The 23,174-nt window shown below is 44.3% G+C and overlaps 1 protein-coding gene across 4 annotated transcripts in view; it reads right to left on the bottom strand.

Annotated features, from left to right (window-relative positions):
- The window catches only part of LOC122931898 (retinol dehydrogenase 7-like), a 149,281-nt gene that overhangs the window by 20,593 nt on the left and 105,514 nt on the right, over nucleotides 1-23,174 (bottom strand). For 2 of the 4 annotated variants that reach the window (XM_044285962.1, XM_044285961.1), the window contains exon 1: nucleotides 8,179-8,343. The exons of the other annotated variants lie outside the window; for them this stretch is intronic. Coding sequence is in view for 1 of the 2 variants with exons in the window: in XM_044285961.1 (XP_044141896.1) it covers nucleotides 8,179-8,249 (71 nt within the window). In the remaining variant the exon portion in view is untranslated. Of the gene's footprint in view, nucleotides 1-8,178; nucleotides 8,344-23,174 lie in introns of those variants that run through there. 4 annotated transcript variants of the gene reach the window in all.

Here is a 23,174-nt window from a genome sequence, read left to right as displayed (position 1 = left end):
TCAAATGAATATCCTGAACAATATGAGTTAGACATCTTTGCGAGAGGGGGGGGGGGCGGAATCTATAGCAAACACTGGTATATCTTTGCTTAATGCGCTAGTTTTAAAACCATGACTCTAAAGAAATAAAAAAACAATAAAGATTAACCCCTGCGCCACTGTCAACAAATACCTTTAACTCAAAATCTCCAGAGTCTAGCGTCACCATGGCAGGCAGGTGGAATCGGGTACTGCAGGTAGGATACGAATATGCCTGCTCTGACTCCCCATTCTCACTACCAAGAGTAAGGGAGCTTTTTTTTTCTTTGAAGGAATCCCTTATTTTTTTTCATTACCACTTCGAAGTTTAATAAAGGGGCACACATTAACAAAATTACCTTCTTTACCACAGAAGTAACACTGTCTATTCAGCTTCCTAAAATTCCTATTACCAGAGCAAGAAGTAACCTGACCCAATTGCATAGGCTCCTCTCCAGTCCCTGATTCAAGTGTCATAGTACCCCGAGGGACAGGAGAGACTGATTCCCCACCAGACAGCACCCCCTGCCCGAGGGGAACCTTGCACCTCTCCCTAAGACGTCTATCAATCCGTACGGCCAAAGACATGGTCCTTGTAACGGATCTCCTGGCACCTCGACCGGGTACCTCCGTTGATTAGATGATCCTAGTGCTTTCCGAGGACTCCAAGCACTCCACTTGACACCGTACGCACTGCAGACCCCACGAACCGCCGAAGCTTGGTTGAGGTCTCACCGCCTCCTACCCACCCTGGACCTACGACAAGGCTCCAGGCTCCAGTGGGTGAACCTCTCCTAAAACCAGAGAGCAGGAACAGCTCTTACAAGAGCTAGTAGTAAAGACAGGGGAGTATAGCAAATCTTCAGCGTATAGCAATCCCCCAGTGTTGATCAGTTACCCAAACACCAGCCTCAACATGATGAAGGATAAAACAAGCACTATTTATTGAGGGCTACCCGCCCGTATTTATGCAGGTCCCCATCTGGTGGACACGCCCCTAGGGGACCAGATGGACGACTGTGAAAGACTGGACAGATATGCAGCAATTCAGGATACACATACACAATACATCCCCACAATGCATCATGGTTTCCTCCTCTCTGCCCTGGAGACACCCGAGGAGTAATTAAATTATCTCTCAGGACAAAGGGAAATCGCGAATACACATGTGGGGACAACAGGACAGAAATCACCATTTAAACAGACAATGTCACAACCCTTACAGTAAACACAGACATTTAACATTTCCCCAGATAGCTCAAGTCTGAGTGCATATTATTAGGTGAATGGCACTCAGACTACACAAATACACTAAAATTAGCTATCTGGGTACCCTCACATAGCATAAAATACTATTCCAAAGACAGATTTAAGCTGTGCGGCCGGTCTGTCTTCTCCTTTAAAGTTAGTATGGGCCATAATCCTGAGGCAAGAGGCTAGTAGCCAGGCCCTTCCAAAACCCAGTGGCGAGGTTGGTTTCGCCACATCCGTCTCCAAAGAATAAGGATTTTCATGAAATGCAAGGGCATCTTTTAATCTCTCAGATAGCCCCTGACAGAACTGACTCCGGAGTGCAGGATCATTCCACTCCGAGTCAAACACCCATCTTCTAAATTCAGCACAATATGACTCAGCAGTACGTTCTCCCGGCACAAGCTGTGCAACTTAGATTCAGCCATAGAGACCCGCTCTGGGTCATCATAAATCAGGCCCAGGGCTCCGAGAAATTCATCCACCGACCAGAGGGACTCTGAACCGGTCGGCAGAGAAAAAGCCGAAGACTGAGCATCACCTTTTAGCAGAGAAATAATAATCCCTACTCTTTGATTTTCGTCTCCAGATGAAATCGGACGCAGACAAAAATACAATATGCAGGACTTCCTGAACCGAACAAAGTTATCACTTACCCCAGAAAACCTATCAGGGAGAGCAACCTTAGGTTCCAGGCAGACCTGGTTTACCCCGGCGGCGCCAGATGACAAAGTACTCTGACACCGTGCAACCGAATAGCAGAGGTCAGCTACCTCTAAAGACAATCCCTGCATGCGATCGACCAAAGCATCAATAGTTTCCATTTTGCAAACAGCAAGGGAAAAATGATGGTATGGCAGGTTATAATGTCATGGTAGTTAAGATAAGGGAGTGAAGCAGAACACAGCAAGGCAAACAAAACCACTAACTACCCCCCAATAGCTAGGGAACAAAGGGGTCACCTAATAGCAATCCCTAAAACACTTTCCCTAAGGTGCTAAGCCCATGTGCATATCTGGATGGTAGATATGCACATGCCCATGTACCTAGTACTATAACACGTCGAACCAAACCCTCAGCTGTAGGGAAGAGGGAAAGAGACACCAGCTCCTTCTACAACCGAAGGAGCTAGTGTCACCCTAGAGGCCTAGACAAAACAGACACAAATGGAAAACGGACTTATCGAGAGATGTGTTGGAGCAGAAGATCCACCAAACTTCCAGAGCTCACACAAGACAGAACTATAACCCGCAAAGGCTTTAGGGAGAGAGAGGAATAAATAGCCTCACCAATTACCAAAAGAACAATCACCTGGGAGGAGGTGGGATTCTGCTCAAACCCACAACAAAACAAACTATCAGATCGAGTCAAGTGCAGCAATTCTGACAGATCTCCTTAGAACACCCACAGGGCAGGGCGTGACAGTCAGCAGTAGATCTCCCATAACAGTGTGCCAGCAGAAGATCCTCCCCTAAAAACTAGGTAGATCTTATCAGGTGCATCCCATAAAGCAAAAAAATCATTATGTGTGAATATTCTATGTATTTTTCTATAAAAAGGTTGGTGGATTGTTTTTGGGATATCATTTTTTGAAGTCACTCCATATGTCCTGACTCTTTAACTTTGAACAAATAGCCTGGCTTAACATTTTCAGTCAGATCATTCACTCCAACCAGAGGGAGCCCCCCTGTAGTGACTCAATGAGAGTATCACACATGACGACAATATAATACATTGCCCTTCTTTGGACATCTTTATATTATCCAGATTCTACACCTAATATTATAATAAGAATGACTTTGCAGATAACATCTCCCCTCATAGCAGCAGTAAACTGACAATGGATTTCCTATGTATATATAAGGTCTTTTTATTTGTGTTGACTGCTACAGAACAACAATATTTTGTATTTAATTTTCACGGGAATAGTACTGCCAAAATTAAAAATAAAACATCTAGAATATTTTTTTTTAACTGCTTTCTATTAATATTGAGTTTAAATAATTCTGACGGAAGTGTCCCTCTATTGCATTGGTTGTAACCATGTTTGTCTTCAGCTATCAAGCCTGCTGGGAATTTGCTTTTCCAACAACTGGGGAGTCACATGTTAGAGATGCATGTAAAAATGTGAAAAATTAAAATTAAAGGGGCTGCCCCCATCTGGACATTTATGGTATATCCGATATGCCGTACATGTCTGGTGCAGGTTCTGCCTTAGAAACCCACTTTTATTAAAACAATGTGGCATGAGCAGCTCGCTTCATCTACAGCTATGGGATTCTGAAAATAGGTGAATGTTTTCCATTCTCGACAGCACGAAACAATACCTCATTTTTTAGATAGAAGTGGGTCTAAGAGATATGAATCATACCTATGAGATATTTAGAGCATATCTTGTAGATATGCCGTAAATGTTCAGTTCTGACAACCCATTTAATAATCTTACCATTGTGGCAATTTATAGATTTATTGGCTGCTGCTACAAAATTAAAGGCTATAGACCACTTTTGGAGCATTTTGTTGATTACTACATTTCACTTGTCTTGGGATAAAATAATTTTTCCAATTGGTCTGTATTAAAAATGTCAACACTTTATCTTTTACAGCATCTGCATCTCACTGCTTCTCCTTCTCAGAGAAAATGTCAGAGAGCTGCTCTGATGGCTCAATCTGTATCCGTTATCTTTACTCTCCTAACAGCTCATCATAATCACAATTGTTTTTATTAAACTAATTGATAAGAATATGACTTAAAAGAGTGTTTATGCCCCAAATGTGTCTGTGTCCTTTAAATGGGTTGGCCATGTTAATAAAAAATCTTGGACAAGCCCCTGCTTGACATAAAATTAAAAAGAGATTTTCAATTAACTATTAACATCTCATGAACCACTGATTATAATGTTACATGGTTTTAACACAATAGGAGAAAGCAGACTGTTTTGTGGATGTGTGAAAATAATATATTGCATGAAATCCTTAAAAAAAATTATGCAACTCTATTGCTCTCCAAGAAGACAGATGCATTCAAGAGCAGAGAAAAAGAACTATTGTTTCCAGATGATCCACTTGAGGATGAAAATCTAATGAATCCACTTCATTGTTATAAGTGTCAAAGTAGCAAGACTTCAAAAAAACAAACATTTCCTGTACATGCACATTTTGCTCCAGAGAAGCAGGGTGAAGTCCAACAGGCCATGTGACAAGCTTATTAGAGTAAATGAAATCAATAAGGGTAGTTTCACTCTAGCGTTAGACATCTCCGGGAGGGAGCAGCCTGCTACAAATGTCTGAACCCAGCATTGCCAGAAGCTACCGGCCACCCACCAGCTCCATTCACTATAACGGGGACTAGCGATGATCTGGCGGCAACCTGGCAAACATGCCAAGAAACGGTCGGACGATTCTAGGCATATTTGTTGGGTTGCGGCCAGATCTCTGCCGATCCCCGTTATAGTGAATGGGGATAGACAACGTTGCAGTAGCTTCTGGCAATTCTGGAATGCAGAGAGAATCCGACATCCTGCTGGATCGAAGATCATTAGTGTGAAACTGTCTGAAAGAGCAAAAAAACACAGCTTTAATTCTTGTTCTGATGTTGAAATATAAAAGCTACGGAAAATTATTGTCAGGGCTCAACCCAGATATAATCAACAAAGTCTAATAGGAAGGTCTTGAGGAAGCGCGCAATATGCCAAACGGGCGTTACCGTCTTCTTTGCATTCATCCCGCCTGTGCGGTGCTGATATTTTTTTAAATAAAGAAGTTGAATTTTATGGTAAGTGCCACACTTTGTCTTTTTCTTTTCTTTGGATATTGGATATCTATTCAGTGTAGAGCACCACCTAATTTCTGATGTCAATGCTGGCAGCCTCTATTCTAATGATTGGGGCCCACTGTGGTATCAGAGCCTGGGTCCGACAGAGGATCCTCAGGTGCTCTGGTGAGTCAGCCCTACGCTGTGAGTGTGCCTTCACACAGTGCAGATCAAGCACAATTTTTTCAGTATGGATTTTACGCAGAAAAAACACAGTGTAAGGCTACATTCAGCGTCCGTGTGAATGTAAGGGCCCACCAGAGCGTATAGCTTGGGGGACACATGGGGGCAATGACCCCATATTTGATGGCAAATTTATTAGGCAATCAGTGTTCTCTACCCCCCTTTTTTCCCCCCTTTTCTTTCCCTTCCCGCTTTATTTTTCAGGTAAAATCTTACCTCAGGATGCTGAATCTGGTTGGAGCTGGTTCTGTTTAAGTTGAAGATTCTGGATGGCAACTGGAGCGGATCGGCTGATTGGTTGCTGCCCTGTTGCTGGGAGAGATTTCCAGCTATTTGATTTGTTCCTGGCTGCAAGGCGGGAAACTTGTCCCCTTTATATTTTCAGGTTCGCCGCTACCTCAGGGCAGTCGTCGCGGATCTGGACAGCGCCCGCCCCCCCCCTTACTTTAATCTTGTGCTATCTGTCGCTGTGCTTTATTAGAGGGGCTGTATCGCTCAGCTGATGCTGAGTGGATCTTGGTCTATATGGATGGTTTGAAAGTGGTATTTATTGTTATGGTTTATGGTTTTAATTATTAATTAATTTATTAAATTATTTATTGGTTTTAATTTTGGTTACCCTTAATAAAGCACTTCGGCCATTTCTATTCCACTAAGAAATTGTTGTCATGGTTTTTATTTATCTAAATCACATATGGTTGAAGGGGAGTGGTGTCATTTGCCTCCATGTAAGCTACTACAGAAAAGTGTATGTGATCAGACAAATCTCATGTACATTTTGCTTTTTTTCTTAGGTGTGGAAATTGACCTGCTGTTGAAATTTTAAAATCTGCAGCATGTCAATTGTTTGATTGTGTGATTCCTCATCTTCTGTAGTGTGGGTTTCCCTATAGATATCAATTGGGTTGTTTACATAAACAGAAAATCCACATGAAATTTGACCCAAAAAATGGAATAAATAAGTACAAAACACGCACCAAAACTGTGATGAATAGTGCAGATTTATGTGTGTTTTTTGTGCGGTTTAGGTGAAGATTCTTGCATATTTTCTGCACACAAATCTGCACTATGTGCAGGCACCCTACAGGATTTTTCAGACTTTTGAACAGCTAACCTATTCGACCTTCTGGACCCCCACAATCAGCAAATGAAAGGAGTCATGGCACTCCAATGATCCTGACTGTTTATCCAGAGAAAGTCCATAACTGATACTGCAGTTCAGCCCATTGAGGTGAACAGAGCTCAATTGCAGGACCAGACACAGGCCAGACATGATTATACATATGACTGGGGGGTGGATGTAGGATTGGAGTTTCTTATGCCAGTTTTAATAACAAACCCTGCTGGCATATGATGCAGAATTATTAAGAGGTAATCATCTGGAGTTTACCTTGTTCCGGTGCACATATTGGTAAATGTGTTGATTTAGAGGGGACCCTTCCAAACACTCCCTCTCCACCATTTTTTGCAAAAGTGGTGGGGGAAGCAGAAAAGTGTAAAAAGTTGCAAATTTTTGCACAAAATAGCACTTACTCCAAAATTTGCGACTTCTGTATGCCATGAAATTAGCAAATAAGAAGATACATTCCCTTTGTATCTGGATAAACCTGCATGAGCATCACTGCCTATGTATGCAATATAATGAATTAACAAATTTACTATAGTAAGTAGGAAATTGTTTATATTTAACAAGTGGAAATAATATATCAAATGCAAAAGCTGACAATCATATTACCAGTTCACTAAAATAACAAAATCATGATATACCAACCATTAATCCTAAACCATAACGCCAATATCTAAGACATCAAAAGAGAGCTTTAGGGTTTGTTCACACAGGACATTTTTTCACACTTTTTGTAGTGCTTCTTTATTTAGTGTCTCTGAGACTTTCTTTCAATTTTTGTATTTGTTAAAACAGTATTTTACACTTTCACGCATAATTGGATATACCCCCAATAACACACAAAATAATATTTCAGTTTTTGTCCTTTTTTCCATTCACAACCCAAAAATTAACCATAAAGACCAACCCAATCCAAATCATCTGTCACTTCTTAAAATTATCTGTTATTACTCATATAGTTTCATCCTGGATTTCTATGTCCAGCTAGATAATTGATAATGGTTGATTTAATAATAGAAAGCCCAGTAATTAATGGTAAGATTCTAGATCAAAGGAATAACCCAAGTTCTACATCTACTATGATCAGGATAGGTCATCAATATCAAATCCGTGGAGGTCCAACACCCGACACAGAGCATTCTGCTGTGTTATTTCTGGGTATGGCTGTTACTGGGAACAGCTGCTTGGTGGGATGTGAGGTGTCAGAAGCTGGGGATAGGTCATTAGTATCTAGAATCTGAAAAACCCTTTTAAGTTTGGATGTATGGGACTATTTGGGCATATTCATACCAGTGAGACCTCAGGTTATACTATTGGGTAAAAGATATTAGGTGGACTGCAGCAAGAAATATAAATTTGTTCCAAAAGAGCATCCTGTCTAGAACGTTCATAGACGCCTGAAGCTGTAAGAATACTGCCAGCTTGAGTGCATCTGTGCGAGATGTGGAGACACAAGGGGACAATGTTGCCACTGCCCTGAAACGTCAAACACGGAGCAAGAGGCAGGATTTAGGCGAATGAAGAGGATGCAAGAGCCAGTCTCCTGGACTTGAAAGTGCTCATTAGCATATGACAGGAGCAGGGAGTAAAGTTGATTTTCTCTGCAAACATGAAACACAAAACCAGAACAATGACACCAACGGGGACAACATGCTTGAAATGATAAAGTAATGCACATAGTTAAATGTGAAATATTATGATAACAGGTGAAAGCCTTTTCTAGCTCTTTTTGTCTTCAATCCCATCATACATTCCCTGAATATCGATTAAAATAATAAAATTTTACCTGTAAATAGCAAGCAGCCGCACTGAGAGCTCCGACATCTGCCCAAGGACTAACACTTGGAATAAATGCATCAGGCCTCCCGTTTCTAAACTGGGATGTATTGTACTTGTTATTGAGTCAGTCTGGGCTTGGAGCTTCCAGATGTGTCTTGGATGTCAAGGATGAATAGGATTGTAATTCTGATCCCAGAGTGGTTGGCAAAGGTGAATAACTGCTTATAAGCAGACAATGATCTTTTGTGTAAGCAGGAAATGCCTTTGAATTGGAAACATGGAAACATTGGGCCAGCATGCCAACTTAATTACCAACTAGGGCAGAATCACAAAGAAGAGTTAGATTCCAGTCAATATGGTAGATTGTAAATTACATCCCTATTCCACCACGGAAGTGAAACAACCCATCCTCCTGTTATGTGTCCTACCAACGCTATGTTTATTATCTCAATGCTCGCATTTAGGCATTGTGTGATTTTGTAAGATGTTTTATATTTTCCAGGTTTGGAATATAAATAAATAAATAAAAAATCAGTCCATCTTTATTCTCTAAAACTTGAGGTGCTCCTAAAACCAGTAAAAGTCTAAGAAAGCAATATATTACCCTCTCACTGTATGCTTTTAAATCGCCGGTCTTAATAAATATGCCCCATAGATTTCCAAAATGTCCAATAGAGATGAGCGAAATTTTGAAATATTCGATTCGTTATTAATTAATTTGTCATGAATCACTATAAATCAGATATACTCGTACGTCACAGTGGCTGAAGGAATGTATGGAGCAGGCAGCTGCAGTGAGCCCGTATGATACAGCAGACACCTGACTGCAAGGACGGGGAATGGCAATCCCACTGAACCACATCATTTAACCCCTCAGATGCTGTGATCAACACTGATCGCAGCATCTGTGAGATAAGGCTGCGATCAGCTAAAGAAGGAAGACCCAAGCGAAACCATTATACGAGATCACACGCTGCAGCAAGGTAAGAACGCTTTTTTTCTTACAAATCTCCTCAAAATTTTTGCCTGAGTGCTTCCTCAGTGTCGCATTGGGTAGGATTTAGGCCCCTTTCACACGGGCGAGTTTTCCACACGGGTGCAATGCGTGAAGTGAACGCATTGCACCCGCACTGAATCCGGACCCATTCATTTATATGGGGCTGTGCACATGAGCGGTGATTATAACATGGTTATAAGGGAAAATAATAGCATTCTGAATACAGAATGCTAAGTAAAATTGGGCTGGAGGGGTTAAAAAAAATATATAATAATTTAACTCACCTTAATCCACTTGTTCGCGCAGCCGGCCTCTCTTCTGTCTTCATCTGTGAGGAAAAGGACATTTGATCATGTCACTGCGATCTTCATGTGGTCCGTCACATGATCCATCACCATGGTGATGGATCATGTGATGGACCATGTGATGAGCATAGTGACTTCAATTGGGTACCTACTCACGCGGGTTTGCCGCAACGCATCCGGACCTTATCTGGACACGCTCATGTGAAAGAGACCTTACTGTTAAGGGTTCAATTATAGCTGATCTAGTCGCATATCCTGTGATGTAAGATTGGAACCTAGCCAGACTCTGACAAGAGTCCTAAAGATTTGTTAGTGGGGCGGCAGGTCCTCACGAATGTGAGGTTAACACTAGAGATAAGCAAATCTTTCAAAAATTCGATTCACCGGTTCGCCGAATTTTTGGGGAAAAATTTGGTTCGATCCGAATATATTTGTGGCAAATTACATTAAAAAGCAGCTATTTCCTGGCTGCTGAGAGCCTTTATAGTGGTGTAGAACACTGTGCCTTGTAGTAACGCTCATAGGGAGTCTGCTTTGGTAGTGAAATAATACTGTGTATCAGTAAGACATGCAGATGACAGGCGTCACTCTTAGAATCACTGTACACTTCACTTATTAGGACAGTCACGGGGACAAAACTGACCAAATAACTCAAGTATGAACTCAGCCTTACAGGTCGATGTTAGTGCCAAGAAGAAGCGCACTGCTTTTACACCGTCGACATCTGATTCAACATAGATGTCTACAGAACTTGTTCTATTAAACGGTCATACAAGTAGAGCGCCCTGACAGAGTGGAGAGGGTGTCAGCAGTAAATTTGTGTTGACGTCACTGATTAATTTGCCCTTTCTCTGATATTTCAGGACAATAACCCACAAAAAAGGATCCTGTCTGTGGAGCATCTGCCTTCACTCGGTCAGCATTTGCTCAATAATCCATCAGTATTGCTAATGTGAGTGGATCTAAAACAGAGATGACACATGAACGGAATATTTTCATGTCTTCTGTGTTTTTCACCCACTCCTGCTTTTTGCCTACAAATCATAAGCCCATTCTGATGGGACCATACAGGCCTTACAGCTGCTACACAGACAGGATCCGTTTTGCGTCTCATTTTACTTTCATTCTGACAGATCAGAAGAAAGGTCAAATAAATGATGATGTCAGCCAGGCCGAAAGGCAAAATAGTGGACCAGTCATGAAGTGAATAGTGGCAATGAGGAGAGAAAGGCGCTCATAGGGTGAATATGTCAAATAAACACTATATCAACAATAGTGGGAAATGGTTTGCTCAAGCAAATAATGTGAGGATAGGCGCTAAAACAAAATAATAATGTCTTTATTAAATGTATGATTAAAAAAGAGGATATCACCCGTCAGTGTGGTGATCAACACTGACTATAACTAAGTGTGTGAGAAAATAATGATATCTGCCAAACAGCGCCACCATCTGGGATACCAGAACAGTCTCACAACTCACTAACACATAAAGGGCTCAATGCACCACAGGGTTCAAGATGTATGACCCAGGGTGAAGACTATATCTAGGGGATGTATGGTATGGGGGATACACCAAACACCACTCCAAACAGCGAGAGCCGGCGCGCAGACTCTCACTGCACTGATAATTGCAGGTGCAGGACTATGGCAGAGCAAACACCATCACTCCAAGTGAATTTACGGAGCAAGGATTGCCCTGACATACCCCTTAATGGTAACAGCTCAACGCGTTTCCATGCATTGAGGATGCATTTCATCAGGAGCTATGTGCACCAAACTTAGAATAAAGCCCAAAGCCTCAGTTATGTTTTCTTGACCGAGGTAGTGGACGGACAGACAGCAATAGAAATACCTGCCTAGCGCCGTATTCCTCTAGTGTGAGGTACGGAGCTGTAACAAACAGTTGCTATCCTGCCTGAGCTAGCAACCTCTAGGTTGAGGTGCTGCGTGCTAGTATGCATGTGAATCGGCACTGTGATGGCCACAAAGCGGCCCACAGAACGCCGAACTTTACAGGGTGAAACCCCGCCCTGCTAGACACGCCCCCGTCACACAGCCAATCCGGCCAGGAGGCACGGTACGAGGCGAACCAATGGCTGACAGAGGGAGGAACTCAGTGGGTCTCAGGGGAAGTGCAAAAAGCGCCGCATTAATAGAACAGGGAATTAACAAGGCGGCTTTAAATACAGTTACCGCAGCATGGACACCTTACTATAGGTATACAGTGGAGGAGGATCACCACAGAGAGATGTATGTGAACGAGCAGACGCATAAGCTCATATATACACAGGGACCCATATGAATCTATTTCTTACAATACATTGCACAATGTCACAAAAACCAGCCTTGTCATTATATAAAGGGGACAAATTAGATTGCATCATTGAGACCGGATCGTTTAATGGTGTTCAGAGAAAAAATCCATCTCGCCTCTTTTTGTAACAACATGCGATCACAGTCACCACCCCTAGGTGATAACTTCACAGAGTCGATCACTTGAAACTTGACCGATGATGTATCCCCTCTGTGATGGTCAAGAACATGGCGTGCAATTGGCGTATCTTTGAGATTCGTGATGTCCAGGATGTGCTCCCCAATCCGTCTTCTTAGCTCTCTGATGGTTTTGCCCATGTATTTGATGTTGCATACACATGTCATTAAGTACACAACACCAACCGACTTGCAATTATGGAAAGACTTAATGAAGAACGTTTTGTCCGCAGTACTGTTGGTAAAGCTTTTGGATTTTTTAATGAACCCACAAAATTTACAGGATCCACAAGGAAATGTGCCTGCAAGTGGGTTTCGTAGCCATGATTGCGGACGGGGGCTAGTGTATAGTACTGCGGACAAAACGTTCTTCATTAAGTCTTTCCATAATTGCAAGTCGGTTGGTGTTGTGTACTTAATGACATGTGTATGCAACATCAAATACATGGGCAAAACCATCAGAGAGCTAAGAAGACGGATTGGGGAGCACATCCTGGACATCACGAATCTCAAAGATACGCCAATTGCACGCCATGTTCTTGACCATCGCAGAGGGGATACATCATCGGTCAAGTTTCAAGTGATCGACTCTGTGAAGTTATCACCTAGGGGTGGTGACTGTGATCGCATGTTGTTACAAAAAGAGGCGAGATGGATTTTTTCTCTGAACACCATTAAACCATCCGGCCTCAATGATGCGATCTCATTTGTCCCCTTTATATAATGACAAGGCTGGTTTTTGTGACATTGTGCAATGTATTGTAAGAAATAGATTCATATGGGTCCCTGTGTATATATGAGCTTATGCGTCTGCTCGTTCACATACATCTCTCTGTGGTGATCCTCCTCCACTGTATACCTATAGTAAGGTGTCCATGCTGCGGTAACTGTATTTAAAGCCGCCTTGTTAATTCCCTGTTCTATTAATGCGGCGCTTTTTGCGCTTCCCCTGAGACCCACTGAGTTCCTCCCTCTGTCAGCCATTGGTTCGCCTCGTACCGTGCCTCCTGGCCGGATTGGCTGTGTGACGGAGGCGTGTCTAGCAGGGCGGGGTTTCACCCTGTAAAGTTCGGCGTTCTGTGGGCCGCTTTGCGGCCATCACAGTGCCGATTCACATGCATACTAGCACGCAGCACCTCAACCTAGAGGTTGCTAGCTCAGGCAGGATAGCAACTGTTTGTTACAGCTCCGTACCTCACACTAGAGGAATACGGCGCTAGGCAGGTATTTCTATTGCTGTCTGTCTGTCCACTACCTCGGTCAAGAAAACATAACTGAGGCTTTGGGCTTTATTCTAAGTTTGGTGCACATAGCTCCTGACGAAATGCATCCTCAATGCATGGAAACGCGTTGAGCTGTTACCATTAAGGGGTATGTCAGGGCAATCCTTGCTCCGTAAATTCACTTGGAGTGATGGTGTTTGCTCTGCCATAGTCCTGCACCTGCAATTATCAGTGCAGTGAGAGTCTGCGCGCCGGCTCTCGCTGTTTGGAGTGGTGTTTGGTGTATCCCCCATACCATACATCCCCTAGATATAGTCTTCACCCTGGGTCATACATCTTGAACCCTGTGGTGCATTGAGCCCTTTATGTGTTAGTGAGTTGTGAGACTGTTCTGGTATCCCAGATGGTGGCGCTGTTTGGCAGATATCATTATTTTCTCACACACTTAGTTATAGTCAGTGTTGATCACCACACTGACGGGTGATATCCTCTTTTTTTAATCATACATTTAATAAAGACATTATTATTTTGTTTTAGCGCCTATCCTCACATTATTTGCTTGATTGTATATATAGGCGTATATTTAATATACCACTCTAGTTTATTTTCTATTTAGGAAATGGTTTGCTCACCTATTTTGGTTGCACGAATAGCGGCCGTGCCAGCCATCCTGCTGACCTGCTTCCAGGTACCAACCTTTATTCCTCTTCTCTTTTCCACAGACCCGATCTATCATTAATAACTATGTACCCCAGCTCAATAACTCATTAGTATCAGCGGCTTATATCTACAGCTACAATTTCATTGGTTACTGCATCTTGGAATTACAATCTCTCAGTATATTTCCATCTCTCCTCTCCCTAAGTAAAACTTCTTCAAACACAGTAAGATATTGGTCTGATTTCTTGTGTATATGTCAATGTAAGCTTTGGGCCATTTTATCTGGTTTTATTTTTTATCATTATTACTTTTATTTATCATATAATCATTTCATAGGTATATAGCCATCTGATGACAATTATTATGAGTCTCTGTACCTTTGGAGCGTATATTTATGTTAATATTTATTTATATACGCAGTTGCAAGAAAAAGTATGTGAACCCTTTCGAATAATATGGATTTCTGCACAAATTGGTTATAAAATGTGATCTGATCTTTATCTAAGTCACAACAATAGACAATCACAGTCTGCTTAAACTATTAACACACAAATAATTAAATGTTACCATGTTTTTATTGAACACACCATGTAAACATTCACAGTGCAGGTGGAAAAAGTATGTGAACCCCTAGACTAATGACATCTCCAAGAGTTAATTGGAGTAAGGTGTCAGCCAACTGGAGTCCAATCAATGAGATGAGATTGGAGGTGTTGGTTACAGCTGCCCTGCCCTATAAAAAACACACACCAGTTTTGGGTTTGCTTTTCACAAGAAGCATTGCCTGATGTGAATGATGCCTCGCACAAAAGAGCTCTCAGAAAACCTATGGTTAAGAATTATTGACTTGCATAAAGCTGGAAAGGGTTATAAAAGTATCGCCTTGCTGTTCATCAGTCCATGGTAATACAAATTGTCTATAAATGGAGAAAGTTCAGCACTGCTGCTACTCTAACTAGGAGTGGCCATCCTGTAAAGATGACTGCAAGAGCACAGCGCAGACTGCTCAATGAGGTGAAGAAGAATCCTAGAGTGTCAGCTAAAGACTTACAAAAGTCTCTGGCATATGCTAACATCCCTGTTAGCGAATCTGCGATATGTAAAACACTAAACAAGAATAGATTTCATGGAAGGATACCACAGAGGAAGCCACTGCTGCCCCAAAAAAACATTGCTGCATGTTTACAGTTTGCACAAGAGCACCTGGATGTTCCACAGCAGTACTAGCAAAAAATTCTGTGGACAGATGAAACCAAAGTTGAGTTGTTTGGAAGAAACACACAACACTATGTGTGGAGAAAAAGAGGCACAGCACACCAACATCAAAACCTCATCCCAACTGTGAAGTATGGTGGTGGGGGGTTCATGGATTGGGGCTACTTTGCTGCATCAGGGCCTGGATGGATTGCTATCATCAAAGGAAAAATGAATTCCCAAGTTTATCAAGACATTTTGCAGGAGATTTTAAGGCCATCTGTCCATCAGCTGAAGCTCAACAGAAGATGGGTGTTGCAACAGGACAACGGCCTAAAGCACAGAAGTAAATCAACAACAGAATGGCTTAAACAGAAGAAAATACGCCTTTTGGAGTGGCCCAGTCATAGTCCTGACCTCAACCCGATTGAGATGCTGTGGCATGACCCCAAGAAAGGGATTCACACCAGACATCCCAAGAATATTGCTGAACTGAAACAGTTCTGTAAAGAGGAGTGGCCAAGAATTACTCCTGACAGTTTTACACGTCTGATCTGCAACTACAGGAAACAGTTGGTTGAAGTTATTGCTGCCAAAGGAGGTTCAACCAGTTATTAAATCCAAGGGTTCACATACTTTTTCCACCTGCACTGTGAATGTTAACATGGTGTGTTCAATAAAAATATGGTAACATTTAATTCTTTGTGTGTCATTAGTTTAAGCAGACTGTGATTGTCTATTGTTGTGACTTAGATAAAGATCAGATCACATTTTATGACCAATTTGTGCAGAAATCCATATCATTCCAGAGGGTTCACATATCTTTTATGTATGTATAAAATGCCCTTTTATGACAATTTATGATATATCTGTTTAGTTTTATCAAAATTATTATGTTTCCATACTCTATACTTTTTTTTATATATTTTTATACATATTTTTATATATATTTCTCTATATTATATTTACTTCCTTTCAGACTTGATAAGGGGGTCAGCGGTACCCCGAAACGCATTGTCGTTGAATATATTATTCATTTTTTAACAGCTGGTTGTGAAAGTGCTCCCCCTGTTGTCCACATGCTCGACTTCTATGGTCCGGCCTTATTTTCCATTTCCATTTCTACAGTCATGAAGTGGGGAGGGTGGGAACAGCATGAGAAGTCCACAAAGTAGGCCTATGACATATTAATGAGGAGGAAGCAGCATGAGGAGACCACAGAGTGACCTAATGACAGAGTGTGGAGGTGGTGGCAGCAGAATCAGGAGGAGGCCACAAAGTGGCACAATGACAGAGTCTGAAGGTGGTGACAGCAACAGCATCAGGAAGACACCACAGAGTGGCAAGGTGACATAGTGTGGCGATGGCATCATCAGTAGGATACCACAGAGTGGCAAGGTGACATAGTATGAAGATAGCAGCAGCATCAGGAGACCACAGAGTTGCAAGGTGACATAGTGTGGAGATGGTAGTGGCAGCAGCAGCTTTAGGATACCACAGAGTGGCAGGTTGACATAGTGTGGAGATAGCAGCAGCAGCAGTATAAGACAGAGTGGCAAGGTTACATCGTGTGGAGATGGCAGCAGCACCAGGATACCACAGAGTGGCAAGGTGACAAAGTGTGGAGATGGCAGTAGCAGCAGCAGCTTTAGGATACCACAGAGTGGCAGGGTGACATAATATGGAGATATGGAGATAGCAGCAGCATCAGGATACCACAGAGTGGCAAGGTGACATAGTGTACAGATGGCAGTAGCAGCAGCAGAATCAGGAGACCACAGAGTGCAAGGTGACATAGTGTGGAAATGGCAGCAGCAGCATCATGATACCACAGAGTGGCAAGTTGACATAGTCTAGAGATGGCAGCAGAAGTATTACACAGTGTGGCAAGGTGAGATAGTGTGGAGATAGCAGTAGCAGCAGCATCAGGATACCACAGAGTTGCAAGGTGACATAGTGTGGAGATGGCAGCAGCAGGAGGATACCACAGAGTGGCAAGGTGACATAGTGTGGAGATGGCAGCAGCATCAGGATACCACAGAGTGGCAAGGTGGCATAGTGTGGAGATGGTAGTAGCAACAGCAGCATCAGGAGACCACAGAGTGGCAAGGTGGCATAGTGTGGAGATGGCAGTAGCAGCAGCAGCATTAGGATACCACAGAGTGTCAGGGTGACATAATGTGGAGATAGCAGCAGCAGCATCAGGATACCACAGAGTGGCAATGTGACAAAGTATGGAGATGGCAGTAGCAGAAGAAGAATCAGGAGACCACAGAGTGGCAAGGTGACATAGTGTGGAAATGGCAGCAGCATCACAATACCACAGAGTGGCAAGGTGACATAGTCTGGAGATGGCAGCTGCAGCAGAAGTATACCACAGCATGGCAAGGTGACATAGTGTGGAGATATAAGTAGCAGCAGCATCAGGATACCACAGAGTTGCAAGGTGACATAGTGTCGAGATGGCAGCAGCAGCAGGAGGATACCACAAAGTGGCAAGGTGACATAGTCTGGAGATGGCAGCAGCATCAGGATAACACAGAGTGGTAAGGTGACATAGTGTGGACATGGCAGTAGCAGCAGCATTAGGGCACCACAGAGTGGCAGGGTGACATAATGTTGAGATAGCAGCATCAGGATACCACAGAGTGGCAAGGTGACATAGTGTGGAGATGGCAGTAGCAGCAGCAGAATCAGGAGACCACAGAGTGGCAAGGTGACATAATGTGGAAATGGCAGCAGCATCACGAAACCACAGAGTGGCAAGGTGACATAGTCTGGAGATGGCAGCAGCAACAGAAGTATACCACAGCGTGGCAAGGTGCCATAGTGTGGAGATAGTAGTAGCAGCAGCATCAGGATACCACAGAGTGGCAAGGTGACATAGTGTGGAGATGGCAGCAGCAGCATCAGGATACCACAGATTGGCAAGGTGACATAGTGTGGAGATGGCAGCAGGAGAATACCACAGAGTGGCAAGGTGACATAGTGTGGAGACAGCAGTAGCAGCAGCAGCATCAGGATACCCCAGAGTGGCAAGGTGACATAGTGTGGAGATGGCAATTTCAGCAGCAGCATCGGGAAACCACAGAATGGCAAGGTGACATAGTGTGGAGATGGCAGCAGCAGCAGGAGGATACCACAGAGTGGCAAGTTGAGATAGTGTGGAGATGGCAGCAGCGGAAGGAGGACAGAGTGGCAAGGTGACATAGTGTGAAAATGGCAGTAGCAGCAGCATCAGGATACCCCAGAGTGGCAAGGTGACATAATGTGGAGATGGCAGCAGCAGCAGGAGGATACCACAGAGTGTCAAGTTGAGATAGTGTGGAGATGGCAGCAGCGGAAGGAGGACAGAGTGGCAAAGTGACATGGTGTGGAGATGGCAGCAGCAGCAGGAGGATACCACAGAGTGGCAAGGTGACATAGTGTGCAGATGGCAGTAGCAGCAGCAGCATCAGGATACCACAGAGTGGCAAGGTGACATAGTGTGGAGATGGCAGTAGCAGCAGCAGCATCAGGATACCACAGAGTGCCAAAGTGACATAGTGTACTAGTGTAGAGATGGCAGCAGCAGCTGCTTCAGTGGACCACAAAGTGACCCGGTGACAGAGTGGGGCAGTGGCTGACCATACCAGTACCCGCTGACGAAGGTGGGTGAAAGAAGGAGCATTTGGCATCAGATGTGTGGCATTAGTCGGGTTGCAGCATCAGAGTAGTAGCTGAGGCAGGTAGTCAGAAGAAACCGGTCTCTTTTATCAAAGTGTTGGTGTGGCACCATGGATGATCTAATCTGATGAATCAGAAATTGGTGTTTGGAAACCTGGCTGATACACGCCTGATTCATCTTGACAAAGGTCAGTCTCTGCACATTTTGGGTGGACAGGCGAGTTCTCCTTGGGGTAACTATGGCCCCCGCCGTACTAAACACCCGCTCTGATGCCACGCTACTGGCCGGGCAGGACAGCATTTCCAGGGCAAACTCTGAAAGTTGCGGCCACAAATCCAGTTTGGCTACCCAGTAGTCCAGCGGATCTTCAATGTGGGTTGGCTGTCCAAGTATGCCACCACCTTCTGGTTCAGGTCTTGCTCCGGGTCTATCTTCTGCTGCTGCTGGTGAGTAGTTTTTTCACTATGCGGGTGAAGAAAGCTACTCATCAGCGACTGTAGACTCAGGCTGCTGCTGATGGAGCTGGTACTGCTCCTGCCACCCCACCCCTCCTCAGCAGCCATGCCAGTGGAACGTGAGCGCAGAGGGCCCCCCCCCCCCCCCCGTCACACCTGCGAGAGGTAGGACTATGGCACAGATAGGCAGCAGCTAACTGACTATATAGGATGTCTCTGTAGTAGTTCAGTTTGTCCTCCCTGTCAGTGGGTGTAAAAAAGGCCCCCATTCTGGACCGGTAGCAAGGGTCCAACAAGGTGGAGAGCCAGAAGTCATCCCTCTGCCGAATGGAGACAATTCGGCTGTCATTACGCAAGCAAGGGAGCATGCATCGGGCCATTTGTGCAAGTGACTCGGAGGGACTCCCTGCCTCCATCTCCACTGCATACTGCCATGGTGTCTGGGTCCTCTGTCTTGTCTTCCTCATCGCCTTGTAGCTCCTCTGGCTGCTACTGCTCATCCTCTCCTGTCACCTGAGTAGAAAAACCACCCATTTTGCTACACATTGCCTGTGCTCCAATGTCCTCCTCCCCCTCTTTCAGTTCAGCCCCCCACAGGGCTCATGTGCCCATGAGATCTAGGCACCACGTCTCCAGTCCCCTGACCAGCCATTTGTACCACCATCTGTTCTAGGACATGAAGCAGTGGAATGTCGTAATTCATCCCGTAGTCCTGGCGACTGACAAATAACGTGGCGTCCTCAAAGGGCCTGAGCAAACGGCAGGTGTCACGCATGAGCTGCCACTGGCTGACATCGAAGTTACACAGGGGAGTACTCCTATCCACTTGCATAATCAAGAAATCGTTAATGGTTTTTCTCTGCTTGTATAGTCGGTCCAACATATGGAGGGTGGAATTTCAATTGTTGGAAACGTCGCATATTAGCCTATGTTGGGGTATGCCGTTCCGCCGCTGCAGCTCAAGGAGGGTGGGTATGTGGTGTACGAGTTGCTGAAGTGCATGCAAAGTTTCCTGCCCATTTTTAGGATGTCCTGCAGATGGGTGGAAGACTTCAGGAACCGCTTGACAACCAGATTGAACACGTGTGCCATGCAGGGCGCATGGCTCAGCCTTCCTTGACGCAGCGCTAACACAATGTTCTTCCCGTTGTCGGTCACCATGGTTCCGATTTTGAGTTGTCGGGGAGAAAGCCGGGATTTGATTTATTGACGAAGGAAACGGAGCAGTTCCTCCCCTGGGTGACTCTGTTCGCCCAGGGAAACGAGGTGCAGAAGAGCGTGACACCGCCGTGCCCTGCACATGTGGTATGCTGGAGGGGCACTGTGACTTGTCCCTGCAGTGGAGGCTGAGGACATGGTGGAGGATGAGGAGGCACAGGTGGACATTGTCGCAGGAGCAACAGTGTGATAACGTGGAGGCGGAAGCGGAGTGACCTGGCCAAGTTGCTGGTTTGGCTCTGCAGGAACCACATTCACCCAGTGGGCCATAAAGGACATGTACTGTCGATGACCATAGTTATAGCTCCACACGTCGGCGCTGCCGTGCACTTTGGCAGACACCAGCAGGCTCAAGGACTGGCCCACCTTCTGTTCTACATATTTGTGCAGGACTGGTACTGCCTTTTTCACAAAGAAATGACGGCTTGGGACTCTCCACCTCGGCACAAGCCATCAGTCCTCTGAAAGGTGCAGAGTCCACCACTTGGAAATGGAGGGACTGCAGCAACAGCAACTTGGACAGGATCATGTTCAGCTTCTGTGCTGTTGGATGCCTACATGCAAACTGCTGTCTCTTGGCAATCGCTTCGGGGATCGATTGCTGACGGAATGACTGACAAGGAGGAGGAGGAGCATCTGGACTAGCAAAAAATAGGAATGACAGACAGCTCCCTTCGACTGAGGTGGTAGAGCCTTGCCTGCCTGAAACTGGGTGCGTGCCAATGGGTGATGCAGCAGTTGCTGCAGCAGGCTGGACCATCACATCGGAGCCACGGTTCTCCCAGGCCACTTTATGGGTGACGCTGCATATGTTGACGCAGGGCTGTGGTGCTGACATTGGCACCCTGGCCACGTTTCACCTTCTGCCCACATATTCTACATATGGTCATGTTATCCTCCTTCGGTGGCTTAACAAAAAACTGCCATACCGCTGAGTACTAGGTGATTCCCCCCCAACAGTCCGCACTGACTGACCGCTACCACTGCTGCCTCCGTGAACCCCTGCAGGTGGTCTACCCCAGGCACGTTTGGCTCCCGACCTGCAACTGCATGTGCTCACTACTCAGAAGACTAGGCTTTAGTCCCAAACAATCACTTTCTTGAAGATATTTATATCAAGAAACCAATATCTACTTTACTTCAGAGAGAGAAACGAAAGAACAAAAAATGCCAAAATCTGCAAGGCCGTGTGCTACATGTACAGCGCTGGTATCCTGCGGGTAAAAAAAATGTTTTGGCCCTTATTTATCATACCTTTACTCTGGAATTCTGACATAAAAAAGTTGCAACATAGGGCTTTTGCAACTTTTTTACACTCGCTTGTGCAAAATTTAAGCAATTGTGCAAAAATGTGCAACTTTTTACACTAACTTGCGCAAAATGTTGCGACTTTTTGCATTTTTGCACCACTCACTCCAGTTTTGTAATATGGGTGGGAATGTGGGTGTGGTTAGCTATGTTAATGAGTTTCACTCCAGATTTATCATGGCAAAAGTCGCAAATAGTCGCAGTCTCACTCCAGGAGGAGGGTGGAGTAGGAAAAAAGGAGTAACTTCTCTAAATAGAAGTGTTAGGCTCCTTGCAATCGAGTGTGACTGGATTAGGTCCGGATGCGTTGCGGATGCGTTCAGTGAAAAATGCGCAATTTTGCAAGCAAGTGCATTCAGTTTAGTATTCGATTGCGTTCAGTTGTTCAGTTTTTATTGAGCGGGTACAATGCGATTTAATGCGTTTTGCACGCGTGTGATAAAAAACTGAAGGTATACAAACAACATCTCTTAGCAACCATCCGTACTTGCTTGCGGCTGCTATGCGATTTTCACACAACCCCATTCACTTCTATAGGACTAGCATTGTGTGAAAAACACCGAATATAGAACATTTTCACGCAGCACGCAAGTGATTCGTGAAAAACAACATTCATGTACACAGACCCATTGAAATGAATGGGTCCGGATTCAGTGTGGGCGCAATGCGTTCGCATAACGCATTGCACCCAAGCGTAATACTGGCTTGTGTCAAAGGGGCCTTAGGTTTAAGGACAATACAAATTTATCAAACAACCTCTAACATTTGATAAATGTGGCATAAAGAACTCCAACACAGACTCAGGCAAAACTCATTTCAAATATTCTCCCCATGATAAATTCCCCCCTTTGTCTTTACAATACCTTTCTCTATCCAACAACTAAAATTATCTTCCGTAAGCCCTGGATCAAACATGATTCCCCAAAAATCCCATTACCATGGATCCTACTGTTTAAATTAATTCCTCTTATTTATTTCCTCTGTCACAGGAAGGGGGTGGGGAAAGGTGCAAAACTGACTCCACCCACACCTCTGTCCCTGTCTACTTGCATTTACCCATCTAGGTAACGGAGCGCAACTGGGCAGCGATCCCTAACCTGAGTAAGTGCGGGAGAGACAAACAAGACAGACAAAGAAAAGTCAAACAAGCAAGGTCAGAACCAAGAGGTCAATGTGGTACCAGGGGGCTAGCAAAAGCAAAGTCGGAGCACAAACCGAAGGTCAATACCAGGAGAAGCAATAAGACAAGGGAGCAGGCGAGTCAAAGTCTGAACAGGAGTCAAATACCAGGAGATGCAATTGGACAAAGGAGCAAGCGAGGAATGAGGTAAAAAAACGAGCTGAGATACAAATGCAGTGTCCAGGTATGTGGTACGCTGTCACCACTTATGCAGTGGGTCAGGATAGGGGTGGATAATAGTTTGTATTTTGTTCATTACGCCAATTGCAACGTGCGCAGAGTACTACCCCAGGGCCCTTCCAAGGT

This window comes from Bufo gargarizans, chromosome 3 (genome assembly GCF_014858855.1).
Source record: "Bufo gargarizans isolate SCDJY-AF-19 chromosome 3, ASM1485885v1, whole genome shotgun sequence".
Classification (NCBI taxonomy): domain Eukaryota; kingdom Metazoa; phylum Chordata; class Amphibia; order Anura; family Bufonidae; genus Bufo; species Bufo gargarizans.
The sequence above is the reverse complement of the archived record's forward strand: the minus strand, read 5'-3'. Positions and strand labels throughout refer to the sequence as shown.